The sequence below is a fragment of the Xenopus laevis genome, chromosome 5S (genome assembly GCF_017654675.1).
Source record: "Xenopus laevis strain J_2021 chromosome 5S, Xenopus_laevis_v10.1, whole genome shotgun sequence".
Taxonomy (NCBI): domain Eukaryota; kingdom Metazoa; phylum Chordata; class Amphibia; order Anura; family Pipidae; genus Xenopus; species Xenopus laevis.
Genome location: NC_054380.1, coordinates 18,415,401 through 18,437,330, shown reverse-complemented (window position 1 = coordinate 18,437,330; position 21,930 = coordinate 18,415,401). Strand labels below are relative to the sequence as shown.

At 38.2% G+C, this 21,930-nt stretch overlaps 1 protein-coding gene across 1 annotated transcript in view; it reads left to right on the top strand.

Annotated features, from left to right (window-relative positions):
- The window catches only part of LOC108717389 (potassium voltage-gated channel subfamily H member 1), a 191,269-nt gene that overhangs the window by 122,449 nt on the left and 46,890 nt on the right, over positions 1 to 21,930 (top strand). The window contains exon 11 of the mRNA XM_041564274.1: positions 13,198 to 13,394. Coding sequence (XP_041420208.1) covers positions 13,198 to 13,394 — 197 coding nt within the window. The remainder of the gene's footprint in view (positions 1 to 13,197; positions 13,395 to 21,930) is intronic.

The window sequence follows — 21,930 nt, the reverse complement described above, 5'->3', positions numbered from 1 at the left end:
ATTCGATGGTCGAAGTAGCCCAAAAAATACTTCGAAATTCGAAGTTTTTTTACTTCGAATCCTTCACTCGAATTTAGTGAATCGGCCCCTTATTGTAGTGTTTATATAACACTATAGATACTATGAGATGAAATTTAAAGAAAACAAAGTTTGAACTATTTCACCTGCTGATGTCTGATTAAACATGGTGGTGTGTTTGTTATGGTGTGACAACTAAGGTAATATAATGACCCTCTACAATAATTTGATAATGTGATTTGTGTAACAATTTGCTCAGTGTGCGCAGGAGGTTTAATATGGCAGGTATTCAGCCGTAACCATCCTGGTGATGGTTATTATTATTGGACTAAGGCCTGTGTACTGTGCTCGACAAAATAGAGATAGGCGGCACTCCGAATGAAAAAGGTAGTTTATTACAACAGGTCAAGGATCACCTGACACATTTCAAGAACAAGCTCCCTTAATTATAGGCAGGTCCCTCCAAGCAAGGGTCCCATCATTTCTATCCTGTAATGCAGCAGCATGCAGAAATATGTGTCTTTGAAAAGAAAATTATGTTGGCTACAGAAGAAGAAGAACTCAAATTACTTATTCGTTTTTTTTAGGGCCACATACGGTCATAATCTCTTAATAACTTTTTAACTATTTACACAGGTTGAAGAGAAGTTCTGTTACCTTCTGCAGCAATCCCAATCATTAGACTGTACCATCATTGATCCTTTTTAGCAACTTGTAGAATACAAATACACGTGGAGACTTTCCTTCTTGAAGAAAAGTCGACTAGTCCACTAAAAGGCTTTTATACAACACCAGCAATTCTAGAAAGGCCAAAGATGGCCCAAAGGCAAATGCTTATTCCTACTGGTCGCCTCATCATCTGTTACCCAAAAAGCAGAGTGAGAGGAAACATGTTTTCAAACAATAGAAATAAGTATGATCACTGTAAGCCACTGGGGGTTTATTTATGAACTCATTGCACAAAAAATTAGTGGTGTCAATAATGTGCAGTTTGTGGCTCTAGGTGGCTTCTGCTCTTTAAATGAGCATCATCGGCTCCTCCTAATAACCAATGACATTAAAGTTTCAGTAACATGGTGCTGTTGATGTTTTTTGTATTCAGAATGTCACCTGCTCATCTATGAGAAATGAAATCATTATATTTAAATGTTAATGTTTTTTAAAAATATGGAAATACTTTGCAGTTACCTCTCCAATAGCCTACTAATTATACTGAGTGTGATGACAATATTACTCATAACTGGATTAAGCTGTCAAATTGCTCAGAGACAGCCCTGTTATGAGATGGCACAAAACTGCTGCGGTATTGACAGCTGCCCCTTTCAGCTTTACAGTATGATATCACTTTCACTTTGTATTCTGTTGCCAAGAAAATGTAAATGTCATCTATTCAATTGTTGGGAACAGCTGGAATAACATGTTACAGAAACTACTATGCGATCCAATGGGTACCTGGGTTTTCTAAATAAAATATATCAATATATCAATGACTAGCGCTGAAAAGCATACACACACGGTAGCTCAAACAAAAAATACTTTTAAACCACTGCCAACTTAGTATTTTTATACATGTTTCCACCATTATGCTCAGCTAGTTTAATAAAGTAGCTTGTAGAGAAAATTGAATTTCAAATGAGCTTTTAGTACATTGTAGACATTAGTAAAATAAGTAATTCAATAAACTGTCTTTTTATTTTTTAATTGTGTTGATTCGGATCTGAACCTTTTCCAATTTGCCATTTAAATTGCAAGCTGCCGCTGACCTTGCAACCAGCTATAGATGACACATAGAGACAGAGATAGATGAGAAATGATTAGTGATGGGTGAATTTATTCGGCAGGCGTGAATTTGTGGCGAATTTGCGCGATTCACCGCAAGCGAATAAATTCGGGAGACGCCAACTAATTGTTCACCGTTTCGCTAATTCCGGAGGAGATTCGTGAATTTTTCGGCGAAGCGAAATGCCGCAAATTCGCCCATCACTAGAAATGATAGATATACGGTACATCTTGCATTTAAATGGTGGGGAGGCACTGTTCCTGTATGTTAAGTCTTATGAAAGGTCCAGATCGGGACCAAAATGTTGACAATCATTCTTTTCACCTTTTTCACTGCATTATAAAGTCCATGAGTGCCTTAATTTCTGCATTACTAATAGGTAAATAGAGAGAGAGAGAGAGAGAGAGAGAGAGAGAGAGAGAGAGAGAGAGAGAGAGAGAGAGAGAGAGAGAGATAGATAGATAGATAGATAGATAGATAGATAGATAGATAGATAGATAGATAGATAGATAGATAGATTATAGATAGATAGATAGATAGATAGATACTGTATATAGCTAGATAACTGATACATAGAAAGACATTGATGGTAGATATATACAGTAGATAGTAGATAAATTGATAAAACGAGAGATAGACAGATAGGTAGATGTATGATGTTAAAAATGTTGATTCCAAAGACTGAATATTAAGGGAGTGGGGGAGTTAGTGAAGAGGAAAGATGCATTAAGATATAGTAACAACTAATTAAATAATTTAGAAGACAATGAAAGTGGGCCCTGCTATGCACCATTCAATCAAACAAACATTAATTAAGCATCTGTATGCATCAGTGAATAATATATGTGGCACAAGAGTGTGCAAAGTGAATGGATATAAATAAGGAGAAATACAGAGAGAAATGTATTTTTGTGGAACAGAAGGCAGGCTGTAGTAGCCAAGAGAGTGTAGTGCCAAGTAGCCATAGACAGCAATGCAAGAGTGAGATAGAACTGTGGTTCTATTACAAAACATAGAGGGATAAAGTCAAGGTCATATGAAGGTATGTAGACATTGACTGCCCTATAACATGGCAACCTAGGGTGGAAATGAGAAAAGGATATTCATAGGATATTCATAGGATTCAGGGCAGGACAATGGAAACCAATTAAGCAAACAGCATGCAAACCCAGGAACAGCCATAACACATCAGCTCCTATGTGAAAATCGAACTGACCAATGCAACTGTATTATTTAAAGGAGCACTAAAGTTTAACTAAAGAATTAGGCTAGAAATACATTAAGGGACAGATTTATCAAGGGTCGAATTACGAAGTGGAAAATACTTCGAAATTCGTCCATCGAAGTCGGAGGATTTTATTCATTGTATGATCGTATTCCGATCGCACGATTTTCCTTCGAAACCCAAAAAGTTAGAAATATGCTCTGGCAGGTCCCCATAGGCTAACATAGCACTTCGGCAGGTTTAAGTTGGCGCAGTATTGAAGCCGAATTTTTTTACTTCGAAAATTCCCTTGAATTCACTTCGACCCTTGACAAATCTGCCCCTATGTGTACATTATGGGGCACATTCACTAAGCTCGGGTGAATGAATGAATTTCGAGGAGTTTTTTGTGCTCCTCGACTATCGAATTGGCGTAAATTTGCCTGAGAAGAATGATTCGAATAGATCGAGCGAAAAAACGCAGTGACTATTCGCCCATTCGATAGTCGAAGTACTGTCTCTTTTAAAAATCATTCGACTGCCTATGGGAAAGTCCCATAGGCTTTTTTTCTAAGTTTTTGATCGAATAAAAAGGCATTCGATCGATCATTCGTTCGAATGAAAATCCTTCGATCGAATATTCGATCGCTCGACTATTCGCCGGGCGAATATCCGCCCATTCCACTATTCACCAGCGCGTTAATTCGCCCGAATTCCCTGTTTGATTCTATTCCCCAGATTTAACCCCTCGAAATTTGACCCTTGATACATCTGCCCCTATGTTTTGGGCTTCTGTACAAGCCCAAGGCAACCATAGCCCTTTAGCAGTAAAGAGCTGTGTCTCCAAAGATGCCCCAGTAGCTCCCCATCTTCTTTTCTGCTGATTCACTGCACATGCTCTGTGCTGCTGTCACTTACTGAGCTTAGGGACCCACTCACAATATACAGTACACATAGAATAGGAATGTCACAATATAAGGCTGATTAGTAATTAATACAGATAATTACTACATGGCAGCACAGAAACCAGTGCAATTAGCATCAGAATTTAATAATCAGCCCTGTATCATCAGCTTATATTACAGACCAACCTCATTTTCTGCTGGATAATTAGCGACGACCCCTAAGCTTAGCTTCTCAACAGCTGCTCAGAGCCCACTGAGCATGTGAGTGTCACAGACACTTTCCAAGATGGTGACCCCCTGTGACAAGTTTGAAGTCCTGGATCATTGCTGCTATTGAGAAGCTGAAACTTTAGGCTGGTGCAATAAGTGCAGTATATAAAATATGGCATTTTTAGCCACATTCATTTTTAGGGTTTAACTCTCCTTTAAGGTATTGATTGATTGAGGGATTAAGTGAATGTGCAGCCCTTCCTTGGAACTTACACAAAAATAAAAACAGTGAAAGAGAGTATAAATAAAAATAACAACAAAGTGACAAGCCTACCATTATATCAGAATAATCCCCTGCAGTGAGAACAATATTGAAGGCTTAGAGAATAAAATAACTGATTATTTGTTACGTTCAAAACTGGAGGTACAGTAAATAGAGGACTGATGTAAAATGTGGCAAATCTAGAGACAAAAATATAGAAACAAATCTGTGTATCATTAATGTTCATATGGTCTGGAGAAATGGTAAGAGGAGACGGGATACGTTTGGGGATACATTTTAGGTCAAACATAAGAGAAGTGAAGCACTTTTAATATGTTATAAACTGATAATACACGTTACATGGGCAATTTAAATTAAAATTAAATTTTTGGTACATAGAAGTATTCTTGGACACTTCAAAATGTAAAAAAAATGCTTCTAATAGGTCCATCATAAAAACACATTGCAACTTTTTAAGAAACAGTTTTAGCATTTTGGCATAGAAACCCAAAGCTTTGTGTCTGTAATTGATCTTATTTATATAAACAGATCTGCTATTTAAGACTTCATTGGCATCACCATGACACAAATGATACAGTTTCCCCAAGATTGAATTGGTCATTAGTTCTGGTCTAATGTAAAGAGGGGCAGGACTGATTGAAATGGGGAAGGCAACTACAACAAGCCTCCAGGAAAAAAAACAATCATTTCCCAGACCTGCTGGTTCTTCATGCTCATTTTTCATTAGTGACACTAAGGGGCCCATTCACTAAGTTCGAGTGAAGGAATAGAGGAAAAATAGTTCGAATTTCGAATGTTTTTTTTGGCTACTTCGACCATCGAATGGGCTACTTCGACCTTCGACTACGACCTTCGACTTCGAATCGAATGATTCGAACAAAAAATTGTTCGACTATTCGATAATCGAAGTACTGTCTCTTTAAAAATTTATTCGACCCCCTAGTTCGCCAGCTAAAACCTACCGAGGCCAATGTTAGCCCATAGGCTTGCTATCAATTTTTTGATCGAAGGATAATCCTTCGATCGAACGAATTGTGCAAAATCCTTCGACTTTGATATTTGAAGTCGAAGGATTTTAATTCGGCAGTCGAATATCGAGGGTTCTCTGCCCCTAAATAAGAAAGCCTGACATTGAGGGGCCGATTCACCAAGGGTCGAATATCGAGGGTTAATTAACCCTCGATATTCGACTGGGAATTAAAATCCTTCGACTTCCAATATCGAAGTCGAAGGATTTTAGCGCAAATAGTTCGATCGAAGGAATAATCCTTTGATCGAACGATTAAATCCTTCGAATCGAACCATTCGAAGGATTTTTTTAATCCGTTGATCGAAGGATTATCCTTTGACCAAAAAAACTTAGGCAAGCCTATGGGGACCTTCCCCATAGGCTAACATTGAGTTCAGTAGGCTTTAGATGGCGAACTAGGGGGTCGAAATTTTTTCTTAAAGAGACAGTACTTCGACTATTGAATGGTCGAATAGTCGAACGATTTTTAGTTCGAATCCTTCGATTCGAAGTCGTAGTCGAAGGTCGAAGTAGCCCAAAAAACTCTTCGAAATTTGAAGTTTTTTTACTTCGAATCCTTCACTCGAAGTTAGTGAATCGGCCCCTAAGAAAGAATAGGCTAGGTCTTACAGGGTTCTTATACATTCTCAGATACATGTTTGGTGCAACATGGGCTTTCCTAGTCAGTTGTAAAAGAGGCGGTGATGATATTTTATCTTGCAGTTTATACCATGGGAATGCATCAGTAGGGAACAGCTTTAGGCAATATGGTACAAAGAACTTTATTTCAGACAATTTAACCATGAAAAGCGCTTGAAAAAGCCATTTCATGTATTTGCAATTCAACAAGGTCATAGAGTCCCTCTGATACAATAAAGTCAGTAAAAGGATTCATATTCATCCGTATCATGCTAATTTATACAATGAACTGCAGTTTTACATCAGGCTCTATATCTCAAAAAAAGATTACAATATGGATTTCAAAGGGTATTTTAGCAATGTGTCCTTGAAATAATGCAACCAAGTCATTTCCAAGCCACATGGAAAAAATAGTGCAGAGTAATATGGTTTTGGCACATCTCCACTTTTCCAATAGTTGCACTGCTCTGTAGGGATGGGCGAATTTGCGCCGTTTCGCTTCGCCGAAAAATTAGTGAATTTCGCGCGAAATTCGCGAAACGGCAAAAAAAACGCGAAACTGCGTCGGCGCCCGTTTTTTCGGAATTTTTTTTTTGACGCCGGCGAATTTTTGCCGCGAATTTTCGCGGGCGTTTCGCAAATTTATTTGCTGGCGGCGAAACGCGCAAATTTGCCGCAAATTCGCGCCTGGCGAATAAATTCGCCCATCACTACTGCTCTGGTTATTAAAAGGAATCTGATCCATTAATAACAGGACAAGTCATATCGCTAGTAGTGCAGCATGTTCCAGCCACGTTACCACCACCACTTGCAATAGCTGCTCTTCTAATATTTCCATAGAGGGTGTTTGTACCTTTTAATGAAAAAATATACTGTAAATTGCTTTATCCACTATTCCATCCAAGTTATTCTATGGCTAAATGCTTATGAACAGGGACATAAACCATCCCCCCCTAGTAAAGAGGTGGTTCATCTTTAATTTAACTTCCCATCAACTTTCCAACTGATCTTCATTATTTATTTTTTATTATTGTTTAATTATTTGCTTTTTTCTTATGACTCTTTCTAGATATCAAATGGGGGGGGCACTGAACCCATCTAAAAATATATAGTCTGTAAGGCTAGAGATTTAGAGGCATATTTATCAAGGGTTGAATTTCGAATTGAAAAAACTTCCAAAATCGAATTCAAAAAGACCAACCGAAATTAAAGCAAAGGTTTTTTTGGTCTAATATGTCCGTTTTCGATCGTATAGGTCCGTATTCGGCCGAATTCGAATAAAAGGAATAGCGCATTCAATCGAATTCGATTAGAAGTTTTTCACAAAAAAAACTTTGATTCTTCAAAGTCCACCAATTGACTCCAAATAGGTTCTAGGAGGTCTCCCATAGGCTAAAACAGCATTTCGGCAGGTTTTAGATGGCGAATGGTTGAAGTCGAATTTTTAAAGAGACAGTACATTTTTTTTTTCAAATTCAAATCGAATTTGGATTATTCCCTAGTCAAAGACCACAAAAAATAGCTCAAAATTCGATTTTTTTTTCATTCGAAAATTCACCTTGATCACTTATTCAAATCTGTGCATGTTTGCTAGGGTAGTTTGAACCCTAGCAACCAGATTTCTGAAATTGCAAACTGGAGAGCTGCTGAATAAAAAGCTAAATGACCAATTGCAAATAGTCTCAGAATATTACTCTCTACATCAGACTAAAAGTTAACTCAAAGGTGGACACCCAGTTTCATAATGCATGTTGAGGGGCCTATCTATTATGCTGTGTAAAAAAAGCATCATTTCAATTTGCCACACATAGCAAGACACGAAAGTTGCGAAACTGGCGAAAAATTAGCAAAATTTTGACGCCTGTGACAATTTGCCAGCGGCAAAATGGGCGTCATCGGAAAAACTTTGACGCCAGCGTCAAAACCGTTGCTGGCGTCAAAATTTTGATGACATCGTGAATTTTCGCGGCAAATTCGCAAACTTATTCGCCGGCGGTGAAATGGCCAAATTCGCCGCAAATTTGCATCTGGCGAATAAATTAGACCATCACTACTGATCTCTTATTATTCTGTATGTTCCTTTGGTCCACTATAGTCCAAACCCAGTTCATTAACAGCACAGATATCACCATAAATCCAGACCTATAGGAATATATATATATATACAGTTGTATCTGTCTATGGACTATTGGTTCTGGGTGCAAAGCTGACCAGAGGCATATACTGAGATATTTGCATTGGCTATTTGCCAATCATAAGGCATGTAAATACCTAAGGCTTTAACTGCAGTCTGCAGTCTGTAATTAACAGAACAACGAGCTTTTGGCTGCTGTTAGCCTCTCTTCACCCTAACATTATGTGGTTTTCAGTACCTTGAAGGAATACTGCCAGCAGAGATTAATTAAACCTTTTTACATCTATTATAATATTGTCTATGAATACTTTTTTTTATCATTTTGCCATCAACATTTTTGCCCAATGATTTTACATTACTTATCTGATTCCCACTTATGAGGGGGGTGGCCATATTTGTGCAGCAATTGTCCATTACTATTAGAAACTTTAAATGACAGGCAGTGTCGGACTGGCCCACTGGGATGCCAGGAGCCAAGTTAAACCAAGTGTCAGTGGTCCCTCATGCTGCTAAACATTTGGCCTATTTCATGGCCATTCCCTATTTCTATAGAGGCTAAATAGATGGAATTTTAGATTACAGTATGTAAAGAAAAGAGACTGGAAGAATAGAGGTTGAGTGAGGAGAGGAAGAATGATAGTACTGAGAGTGGGCCCCTGGTCTAAGGTTTTTGGGTCTTTGTGACCCAGTCCAACACTGCTGACAGGTTGAGAAGGGACAATCAGGTGGCAAAACAGTGATGTTTAGAAACTTCAAGTCACAATTACTTATAAAACCCAACATATCAACGAAAAACAATCAACATGACCTATAGGCAACTTGTAATGTACATTAATATTTTTTTAAGTGTCATTATCACTTTACCACAGATTAAGGCCCCCATACATGGGCTGATAGAAGACCGAGTTGGCAGTTTATTGGCCCGTGTGTCGGGCTTCCCCGATGTCCATCAGGCAGGGTAAAAAAATCCTGTCGGATCGCAGCTGCATCTGTTCGTCTGTATGGCCTCTATTCTGATCCAATCGTTGGGCCCTAGGGAACCATGATCGGCTCAGCCTGATATCGCCCACCTCAATGTGGGCATATCGGGGAGAGGTCTCAAGCGGATCTCCCTTTTCTTGGAATCAGTTTATATACCAGTTTATATAAATTCATAGCTGCAAGTTGTTGCAGTCTCAAGCAATGAAAAAGCCTGGGCTGATAACTGTAGGGATGTGTTTTATTCTTTCTATCTGTCTAACAAAATTACAGGGGGGGAAATTTACTTTAAACTGTAGTTGAGCCACACGTTCCAGGCAGAAAGTAACTTGGCAGCCTGTCAGACCCGTAAACAAAATCCTGCAGTTACTGGAGTGATTTACTGAGATTTCACTATATTTTTTTGTGGTGTTCCTTCAGTTTATATGACATCGCATACAATTTTATAGAATACAGTTTGTGCCTTTTTCAATCTGTAAGAGTAAATATCTGCAACAGTATATATTCCTCCCCCCACACACACTCCATTTGAAAAAGACGATTCAGCCTCTCAAGGGGTTTGTTATATCAATCAGCATCTTAATTTCTTAATTGTAGTTCCCTAACAGCAACTGGAAGAACTTTCAGAATATTTCTCCTTTACCACATATAGATGCCTATACTACTATTAATATACTGTAAGTCAAAGGTATATATCTGAACAAGGATTGGAAATAATATATGAATCTATGGGGCAAAGTTCAAAATTCAGCAAATTTCCACATTGCACATCCAGCCAAACAATTTGCAAAATGGCAATTAAAAAGAAAACAGTTTGCCTGGATTTGCAAAACCCATGGTAGATTCGTTAACAGAAGTCAACAAGCCATTTGGATATGGAGTTTTATTATGTGTTAAAAAACAAAAAGTTGCTCAAGACTCACCCCCATCTGTCATAAACTCCGTCTCCAAATAAAGAGCACAAGAGTGAATGCTCCTCATATCTCATAAAAATACAGAGCTTCCAAGCAGGCCTGGATGAACCAGTTGGGTGCCCCAAGGCCAACCACCCCTTGGACTGTCCATCGATTCTGCTCCCCCCACACTTATTTGCATGCTACGCACTCCGATGGCATGCTGCCCCTTAATTTGTGCCACCCTAAGTCCTAACCTTTATGGCCTTTCCACAAAACCAGGCCTGTCCAAAGCCAAAGTCTTCCACTTCATATGCTTCACGATCAAGGGCAGATATGCATGAAATGAGTAAGGTTTCCATGTGGGAGATCAATATACTTCTGTTTTTAATGGAGTTACTGCCCACATTCTTTTCTGTGAGCTTTATTATGTGGTCTCAGAGATGGCTTTCTTCCTTCTATGTAATTGCCACTGTTCATGAGGAAAGGGAATGTCGGGGTTAGAATGTATGATGGGAGAAGACTGAAACACAGCCACCCTTGTACACAACCTGCTGTTATCTCAGATACAAGGAGAATAATGACTTACTCTGCTTTCATTACTTAAACAGTCATTAAAAGACCAAAATATAAAAAACAATTTCAATGGAAATACTATCAAAGTATTTAGTAGAGGTCCATTGGAAGAAACAGAAGAGAAAAAGAGCACTCCCATTCAGAATATGTATTAAATAAAAGTATTCCACTTACAAATGTCAGTGTTGTAATATTTTCAGCTTATGTTTATTGGAGCCTTCAAAACAAACGTTTCAGAGAATTTTTCAACAGTGAGGCTGAAGGATCTGTTTTGAAGGCTCCAATAAACTTCACCATTCATGTAGTATCTCATTCTTTCCAGTGGATTGGTCTCCTGTTCTGGAGTAGATTTATGAAATGTTATAACTCCACTTGGTAATTCAATGGAGCATTTCTCTTTATTTTAAATAACTTGTAAGAGTATCCATGCCCTCTAACTGTGATTGATAGCACTAAATGTGTGTCAGATATAAAGAGAAAGAGACAACAGGAAAGTTGGCGTTCTTTTTGTTCTTTTTAGTACCGAAACGCATGGATGTAGAAATATCAAACTTGTTCTAATGCTGTAATACGTTTTTGTCCCAGGAGAACTAATTGGGAACAATTCTGCAGGTGCTACAAAATGGGCTCTTTATTGGACTGTGTCTGTCTGTTAACCCTAACATGGGTGTCCAAATGAAAAGTTAAGAGGATGGGTAAGCGGACATACATGCCTCTCATGAATATAGCTTGGCAACATTGTATTTATGGGTCAGGCACAGCTTTTTGAACTCAATTCAGAAAAGCAAAGACTTGGTAGTCTACAAAACTAGTCTACAAAGTTCAGGACAACTGAACATACTGTATGTGCAAAGAATATGGTGGTTAACACTTCAAATAACATTTTCTCATAGGTGCATAACCATGAGAGACCTTTAAACTTTCTGGTGAGTTTTCTGAAGTCATTCTTCAGCCCCATCCTCATGTTACCCACAGTGCAAAGGTGTGTGGAAAACAGTGAATGTAGTAGATGTCTAAATCTTGATAGCAGTCGGTGTGAAGGTAAATGGTCAAATGCATGAAAAATGACAAAGATGACAGAAATGCCCAACTGGAAGCCTAAGGGTCTACATGGTATGGAAGCAAATGCCAGACTTACACTCCAAAATGCCCTTCTAAGTATGGCTTGGCCAAATGTAATGTCTGCCATCTTGCCTAACACAAATTGATTTTTCAATACTGTATTCATTCTGGGCTGTTTTCTTTCTTTAAATCAGTGCAGAGGTACATCATCGTAGCTCTTCTTTAATATAGGTGTCAGGGCAAAGGAGTTATGTAAGAACTTCTTACATTATTCTATAATCTGTTTACACTCTTGTAATAGAAAGAGAAGAGCCCTTTTAAATCTTTGCTGCTTTTTCTGTAGCCATGTAATTAAAGTAATAATTTTCCCGTCAGACAGGGTACAAGTAAGGGAACATTCTTGTTTAGCTAGGAGTTACAGTGTGGCCGAATGTATGAAATTCGTTTCTGGGTTTTTTTTTGTAAGGACTTTTTTTGTACCATTATATCTTATTTATGGCAGTTCCATTGTCTCACAGTCAAAACAAAGTAGAAATACTAATATTATAAAAGTATCTCATTCCATTATCCTCTATAGGTAAAAAAAATTCCATTGACAATACATTTGGCATGAGTAAAAATTTAAGATAAAAGCCCAGTGACTTTAATGCATTTTGGCCCAGATTTCATTGAATGAGAAAAAAATATTATTATTATGATTTATCAAGTGAAAACTCATGGACAAGATTCAAATCGAGGAGACAAACTTTTTCCTATTTCAGTTCCATAAATACGTCTCTGTGGTTTTTGTTGTTTGAGATAAAAATAAATGCGTAGCTGCGCAGAACAAGCCAGACATGAAGAATGGCTCTAGAGCTAATAACATCTAGGGGCAGATTTATCAAGATTCAAATGTGAGTTTTTACCATAATTCAAGTTTTTTTTTTGTGGCATGAACGGTAATGTTTAATTTGAGTTTCTGAAACTCGTCTTGAAATGCATTAAGTGCAAAAAAAACTTGAAAACTCTAAGAAATTCAGTATCTTAAAGCTGGCGAGATCATGTAGAACTCAATGGTAGTTGTGTTTTCAGATTTGAAGATATTTTCCAATTCTTGTTCATGTTTTTGAGTCATCAAGAATGAATGAGAAAAAAAACATTTCTGATAATTCTGCCCCATAGTTTGTACATTTATAGAGCCAGGTCACTTTGTGCAGCAAGCTCTACACATTTGGTCTTCTCTGTTCTTTTTTAATTTAAGTGCAGAGACAATAAAGCAAAGAAGCTTTGGGGCATATAGAATATGAAATACAGTTGGAGCAGTTTTCAAATTTGCTTGTAAGTACAGAACATGAAATAAAGATGAAGTAGGAATAAATGGTGCATATTATTGAATCATGGTGCCACTATACATCTTGCTTGAGTCACAAGGCACTCTTAAAATATACTCCATCTCTAGGCTAAAAAATGTACAAGCTCAACATTGTACTGTCTAACAGACTAGCATTCCCGTTTTTGTCCCGGCAGGTAAGGGTGATGTGTTTGGAGACGTTTTCTGGAAAGAAACCACCCTCGCCCCATCTTGTGCAAATGTTAGAGCCCTGACATACTGTGACCTTCATGTAATTAAAAGAGATGCCTTACAGAAAGTTCTGGATTTCTACACTGCCTTCTCCCACTCGTTTTCCAGAAATTTAATTCTTACTTACAACTTGCGGAAAAGGGTAAGTGTAACTCTGATTATTAATTATGTTGTTAATATTCACATTTTTTTTAATGGGATGTAGCAATTCAAGGTCGGCTAGATATTTTAGATATTTAGGACATTGCATTGGTGAGCAGCATAGCATATCAGCTATAAGAAGAGGATTGCCACTGTGAGATTGTCAACCAGGGTTATAGTATTATATAGGCCTGGGGTGCAGCTTTAGGGAGCATCTCTTCTGCAATTTCCATGTTCAAAGTCTGTCCTGCACAGTCTTTGGTTGGGGAGGGAATGGTCAAATGAAGAGCTGGTAACAGGTCCATCTTCAAGCAAAATCAAAGCTCTTTAGGCTATTCGAAGTATCCTTGTTTGTATCAAACATTTGCATTATGCACAATGATAATAACTTACTGTCAAGCACCTTTATAATGACTATGAATATGCAGTATTTTATTGGCTATCGGGCTATCTTGTATATTATATCATTATAATGCAAGAAGCACATTTATGGAAATTGAATTTGAAATGTTGGTTTACCTTTTGGAAATGATACATTCCTAATTAAATTGAATATTGATGAGGCCGCACTTGATTACTTTCATCAATATTTTGTGCCTTTTCTATAACTCCCAAGAAGAATTCATATTATTTGGGGAATGAATGACTTGTTTATCTGACATCAAAAAGAATGCAGAAAACGTGGGTCATACTCTGGATTAAATTAAGATCTTTAAAGGAAGAAAACTTTTGTAGCCATTTTAACATTTGAGATTAGTACTTAGGACAGGACAAATTCTTGGAAGAGTAGACTTGCTAATAGGGACATTGTATATTTTGTAGTAGTATTGGTTCCTTAATACATGGAAAAGCAGGTATATACTGGACCTCCACTAAGAATAGCTGTTTTTCTATAGTTATCTTTAAGGTTCTAGAAATAGCTTAAGTTGTTTTTAACTTTTAAGAAAAATAGTATCATTGTGCGTATAATATATAGACACAAATACATTTCACAAATCAGAAGTCATCTACATCCATCAAAAGATGCATATTTTATGTTTACAGAGACACTAGTTTGCATTTACAGGATGGAGCCCTTGTAACCTTGGATATGTTACCTTGAACTACTTATTGATAGTGCCATACCAGTACTTCTGGTGGGGGAACATAACAGTAAATAACAGTTAATTCGTTAGATATTAAAGCAAAACTAATATAGAGGATGTTGTATTGATTCACTACAGCCTTGAATCTCTCAGTATGTACAGTATCTGTAGCGCTATAGTAAATTGTGTGTATTGTACACCACTATTGAGCTCCACTCCCAATAAATGTGCCCCGGACGAGACCTGTAATCTTAGGGAGTGAGCCCTCGCAACGGTGTGGAGGCAGGGTGTAGTGTAACTGTAACTGGATTCAGGGTATAATAATTGGGCGCCAATGGTTCTTATAACTTAAACATGAACTGATTTATTAAACATACACAATCCTCAGTGGAGTATACAATAGAGCATGACAGGATTTAGCTTCACATTGAATAGGCAATACTCACAGCACCATATGGTCAGTATTAGTCCCCACAGGCAAGAGGACGTGCTCAGCAGCAATAAAGGTACACCCAGCTTTCAGCCTTTTCCCTAAGTGGAACCTGAGGGGAATCTATCTACCCTGTTCTTATACACTTAGTCCCTACTTCTGGGCTATTAGTACCCGGGCTCTTAATCCCTCTGACTCTCCTCGTCGGAGCCTTGAGCTGCTCAGCTAAATAACCTGTCTGTCTGTGACTCCTAGAGTGACCTATAATGGTGAGTAGCCTATTCTTACTAGACCTGACCTGTCTAGGTTCCACAGAGCTCTACCTGCCTGTTCAGGTCAGAGCCAGCACAAAATGGACACTGAAAGCATGGCTTCAGAGCCTTTTATATCCTAGCACAGTGCCATCTGCTGGTCACTGTCAGAAGCAGTAGGGGCCTAGCTTAGAGCAGAAAGAGCAAACAGTACCCCTCCCAACTGTATTTTAGGACCCAGTTAGGTGTCCATAACATGGAGTGACTGCCTTCACAAAATACTAGGGGTGGCTATTTTATACATCCCTACATATACAATGTGTGCTCAACCCTGTTTGTCCTTAGTTGGCTTCACTTTCCAGAGAATCCAAGCGACAGTCTCAAGCCATGGATTTCTATAGAGAAATAGTGTGGTTTTTATTGCTGAGCTGTTGGATGAAAGTGTCTGTGCAGTCGGTTTGAAGCACCAATGGCTCCTCATGTGTAACTTAAGGTGACGGATTTATATAATTAAGCACATGTAATCCTAATATTTGGCCTGCAAAACTCATGATCAAATTTAATATCTTCTGTATTATTTCATTTTGTCTTGTTTTAAAGTGTCATATATGTATTCTTTCTAATCTAAGGTTGAGCAGGCTTCCATTTATTAATTTTATTGAAGATGATCAAAGCACTTCTACTCAGCCATACGTTGCTCACATTTTGCCAGACTCCAGAACATACAATCAAAGTTTAAAGCGAGCTGATAGCTGTAGTGCAACTGTATATGCAACTCCTTTATTTTAAAAGAATGCCTGATCTGTGTAAATCTGGTCCTACAGTATGTTCTCTGTTTCTGCAACTTGGAAGCATTAAACACAGCGCTCCCTCCCTCCTTGTGTGTTATTACAGGGTAATATTGGAATGCCCCACAACGTGTATGGCACTCAAGTCCTGTGTATGTCCTTTAGAAGTTCCTTTCTGGTCTGTTGTGATTTAAGGACATCTCTTACAATGGTTTAACAAGAATCTGTGAAAAAACAGACCTTATTGCAGAATCAAGGTTCTGCAGTAAAGGCGAGGTCGCACGTGGCATACTTACATTACTTTTTTTAAAATGCACGGGGAGCATAAATATGCATGATAATGTGTGTTTTTCAGCCTGTAGTTTTCTTTTCCCAACATGCATTTCTGTTATTTCTTGTTCCCCACAATTAAATTTTTGTGAAAAAATGCCAAGCGGAAAAGCAAATTACATGCAAAATATAGCCGGACTGATTGTCAATACACAATGTTATTTTGTCAACAGCAGACAACGCCGCCAATATGTATATGCACAATCCACCTCACAAAAGTTTGACCGCCATATTGAAAATTCTGCTGTGTATTTCCAAACCTGTAGATCCCATAGAGCTCAATAATATGGCATTTCCTTGGCGTATCAGCGTTTTTGCTAAAAAATGCACATACTGGTGTCTCTTAGCTGATGTTGGCTCACAAACACCCAGTGGGAATTGATACAGTGTGTATTCTATTATTTTCAGTATGGCTTCATTTCTTTACTTTGGAAATTCTTTACTTTCTTTACTCTTTTATAGTCGTTACTGTTTGCTCAACCGTGTGTTTTTAACATAAACCATAACTTAAAAACGCCCTGTGTGACCTTGGCCTAAGGTGTGTTCTTTCAACTATTCTTGTTTAAACTTATTTTAGGAAGCCATAAGGGTAAATGTACCTTATGCAGGGCATAATGCTGCCATGTTTTTTGCACTTTGGCCCACAAGAAGAAAATATTTAGACCTTCATTTGTCCCATGAATACATCTCTGCCTGCATTCTGCAGCATTATATTAATGAGGGGCAGGGGGAGGTATAAATGCTCACCCCTACCCACTGTACCATACCCTATAGGCCGGTTTAACAGAGGGTAACAAAGCTCTCAGATTCCCTATTACGTGTGATTTCTGTAGATTTTCTTATTGTTAGCAAATAATTTAAAACCATTCATTGGTTACTTTGGCTTGACATTTCACACTGACTTTCATAAGTAAAGGATTTATTTTGCCCCCCCCCTTTGAAGCTGTCACAAAGGAAACACACATCATAGGAAAAATCCCATAGAAATGAATGAAGAGTGGCAGAATTTCACTCTAGTGTCGAAACTTCACTATTAACTTCACTCTTTGATAAATATACCCCTCTATATTTAGGAGTGGTTTTCCAGGGGGGTACAATAAAGGAGCAGAACTTTATACAGCCTGAAGAATTAGTTGCTCCTGGTGGCCTGAAGGAGTGAAATCCAATGTGTTGAGCTTAGAATGGCTAAATAACACCCAGTCCCACATAAAAACAAATTCTAACAAGTTTAAACTCCTAGAAAGCCTGGTAGGATCACAATGGTACCTGAGCAATGCCCCATTGGTAGTGAGCCAAATTAAGGCCAAGAATAACTGGCACGCAAGCCAACCGCAAGCAAAATAACACACACCATAGGCCTTAAGCCAGTGCACTTTTTGTGACAGAATATTGGTTTGTTACAGGTTTCTGGGTACTAGTTGTTTTTTTTGGATTTGCTTTCACGGGCAGCTGACACAGCACCAAGATAACTAAACATTCCCCAAATCTCTTCCAATTTGCCCACTATTTAATTACAGATGCAAGGAAATTCACTAATGAGGATGCTGCTAACCCAAAATGGAATTGTTGTGGTTGGGAGGATAACAAGCTTCTGTTTTGTTAGTTAGTTACAGTGTTAAACTTATAATGTTATATCAGAACAGGTTTTTCAACTCTACAATGACCAATGAAGAGATGTTTTTTTTCAACATATGTGTCCTTTAAATGCATTCAATTTAATTTAATTAGGCAGAGCTGCCAGTGGATTCTGGGAGTTGTACATTGATAACAAGCTAGCAGGACCCCATTGCTTTATGTGGCATATTGGCCCACCCAGGTTCCTTCCTTTCCCCCTTTTATCTGCAACATATAGAAGCACTGGCTGCTGTGTTTATGCTACGCTATCATCAAACAAAATCAAAAATGAATGATGTTGAGCTGTAACTGGATCAGTGTTGCTATCAAACAAAGTGATAACCTGCCCCTAGCCCCTCAATTTGTATGATTATACAATTGCAGAGATGTTATATCTGAAAATCTTCAGTATTGGTGTCCCAGCCATAAGCATACACTGATATTAATCCTGCTGCTGGTGACAACCGAGATTCGGGAAGAAATTAGTTCACTGCTGGTTCACATGCTCTTAGTGGCATATTAATAAAGGAGATGCTTTATTTATACAGTAGGGCCCCTGTTTTGATTTATGCTCATCCGATGGTTTGTAAGTGTTTTGTTTGGCCCCTCTATTTGCATTCTCTCCAGAAAGTACCTGTAAAGTTCTCTTTTAACTTCATGACCTCCTTCTCCAAGTTGGGGTATATTATTTTAGGTCTTCGATTATTTTAAATACTAGACAAGTCTCCCTTCTCATTTCCCATAAAGCCTGGTGTTTCTGGGGTGGTTATAAAAGATACTGGATTTCATCTTGGTGTTTGAGAAACCACTAATCAATCCATATACACGAATGGGAATGGGATAGTCTTTCAAAATGGCAATTTTTTTTTCCATTTGCTTAAATGTATTCTCCACCAGATTGTCTACACTCGTCTTAGATATCTGTCTCTAATTGATCTGCTCGCTTACAAGCTACAGTATGAAAGCTCTACAAAAAATATATACTATAGCAAGATCCTATGTAGAGTTCAAGCCAACTACTATGCAAGGAACTTCTGAGGACTCATGTTTCCAACTCAGATGTGCATCTGCACATTGACACTTACCCAGGTTGCTAAGGAGCATGTATGGATTTTGAGTCCAATTCAGCGCTTCATAGTTATCGTCTTTCCATGTTCTAATTGCCATTGCATGACAGTTTCCAAAACCAAAGTCATTCCTCTGGAGCAGGCGTAGTGGGCACATTGACACTTACCTAAGATGCTAAGGGGCATGTATTAATTTTCAGTGCAATTCAGTGCTTCAGAGTTGCACTAGCATCTGTAAATAAGTCGTTCCATTTATAAATTGCTGTTGCATGACAATTTCCAAAACCAAATCATTCATCTGGAGCAGATGTAGTGGGCACATTGATGCTTACCCAGGTTGCTAAGGAGCATGCATGGATTTTGAGTCCAATTCAGTGCTTCATCGTTACACTAGCATAATTGCCATTGCATGACAGTTTCCAAAAGCAACATACATTTATGCTTGTGGCGATTGCTTTCTCAAACACATTTTGCTATGTCTGTGCTAGAGAATGTTCAACCCCTTTGCTCTTATTGTAAATATAATGGTTATACTGACTGATGTGACTCCAGCTGCTTAAATAATTTCTTCTCAAATATGTCTGGACAAATACAGAGAAACCCAGACATCCTGGACACATAATGGACAAGAGAAGTTATATATAACCCAACGAAAGGGCAGTTTCCACTTAGTAGTATACAAAACCATTAAATCATTGGTCAGATTTGTACTTCTACTACAAGATTGTCTAGATCTGATTAGTAAACCTATGACCAATCAAGCTCTCACTGGTCCAGTACACATGCCAAGGTACAGTAGAGTGTATGTCCCAGGAGACAGTGTTGGATACATTGCTCAATGACACCAAGTCGCTCATGATACTGATTGTGGTGACATTTCTTGACACAAGGGGCCTTGTAATTTGTATGTGACTCATGTTTTGATGCTGGGAGATATCCCATTTCATTCTTGCATTTGTTGTCCTTGGCCCCTGCCTTACCTTTAGATGGTTCTTAATCAAGCCGGTTATTGTTTTGCCAGAACCTGACATAGCCTGTTGTACCATTGCTGCTGTTTTTTGACCCTTGCCTGACCTGTTTTTTAAATTTGACCCATTGACCTGACCTCACTTATGATTCTGTTTCATCCCTTTCTGTACCTCTGTAGAACCCTGTAGAAATTTTTCGCCAATTTTCACAGTGAAAAAGACACCATAGACTAAAAAAAATAAATGGTTGCCCATAGACTACAATGCATTTGTCGCAGTTTCGCTAATTTTCAGCGAAGCAAAGCGGCTCAGATTCGCCCATCACTACCTGCCAGCACTTCTTAGACTTGTTATCATAAGTGCAGAATAGAAGAGAGAGCATGTGTGGTATTCTCACATAAAAATGTGTCAACATTTTCACATTGTGAGTTTGGTTTATGAATTGGTGAGTCATCTTAAAGGAGAAGGAAAGCCACGGAGGCATTTTATTGCCAATAGATTAGCTGCAATAGTGCAAGCTAGAATGTTATATTTATTCTGTAGAATGTTTTACCATACCTGAGTAAAAAGCTCTAGAAACTCTCTGTTTGTTTAGGATAGCAGCTGCAGTATTAGCTTGGTGTGACATCACTTCCTGCCTGAGTCTCTCCCTGCTCTGGGCTCAGATTACAGTAGAGAAGGGAGGGGGGAAAGAGGAGCAACTGAGCATGCTCTTGCCCAGGGCAATGAGGTTTAAGATGACAGCAGGAAGTCTGATACAGAAGCCCATGTGTACACAATAGAAGGAAAGAAATGCAGTGTTTCTTTTGACAGGGGACTCAGAGCAGCATTACTTTGGGGGTTTACTGGTTTATTTAGATGGACCTTTCTGATAAGGCTTACTTAGTTTTAACCTTTCCTTCTCCTTTAATCCAAACGCAATTCCTTTTATTTTCTCCTTTTTAATCCCAACAACCGACTGAAATTTTAGGTACAGTTGTATCAGCCCACTCAGTTACAGAGTAAATGAACATGTTTCATTTCTCCTTGGTTTATAACTATAGACTGGCAGAACTTTATTCCCCTACAAATCCATGGCTATGTTTGCGAATGTTAGACATTAATGCACCCGCATGCAGTTTTGTTTGGGTTTCTGGAAGTTAGATTCATTCTATCAGAGAAATAAATGATGAATGTATAAATTATTGATGAGGTGTATGAGAAGATCTTAAGGGAACAGCTTAGTCATTGTTGGCCAGGTTTGGAAAAAGACATGCAAAACAGAAAGAAAGAGTAAGGAGAAGACGTATTTGACTGTAAAGCTGACATGGTGCTGCGAGCTAATCTTTCTTAAGTTTCTTAAGACTCCTAATTCCATTAGCTGAAGCCGAGCATTTCGATTTATTTAAAATTGCTGATGATAGGTGCACTGAGAAATTTGAACTTAGAAAACTTCTTATATTGATGTATTTTTTTTCTTTGGTTACTGGGGTCAGTAACCCTCCTAATAGTTCAGAACACTGGAAAAAACAATACCAATAGAAATGTTGAGTAGAACAATATGTAACATAGTAAATAACCCCTTCAAGTGACTAGTGCAAGGACCAGTTATTGACTCCCACAAAACATACATTTAAAAATTACCAACTACCATTGACTTTTTTTTTTACCAAATTTGTATAATTCAAGTTTTCATGGATTTTGTGATTAACAAATCTCAAAAATGTGAGTATCAGAAACACAAATTCACAACTCCTGTTGAAAAAACCCAAACTATGTTCAATTTGATATTTGCCCCTAAGAATTGTAAATCAAAAAGTGATTCTCAAATGGACATACACATGTCTAAGTCTGAAGAGGGACTCCCGGGAAAGGTGGTGAAAAGATGGCAGCTCTGTATTTTTCCCCCCAAGCTGGTACATTCTCTTCCTAAGAGGATAACCAGCCTGCATAAAAAAAAGCAATTCAATGAGAGGTACCTAACATATTGGCACCCCAAATCAATCAGCCTTTTCCTTTCCCTTC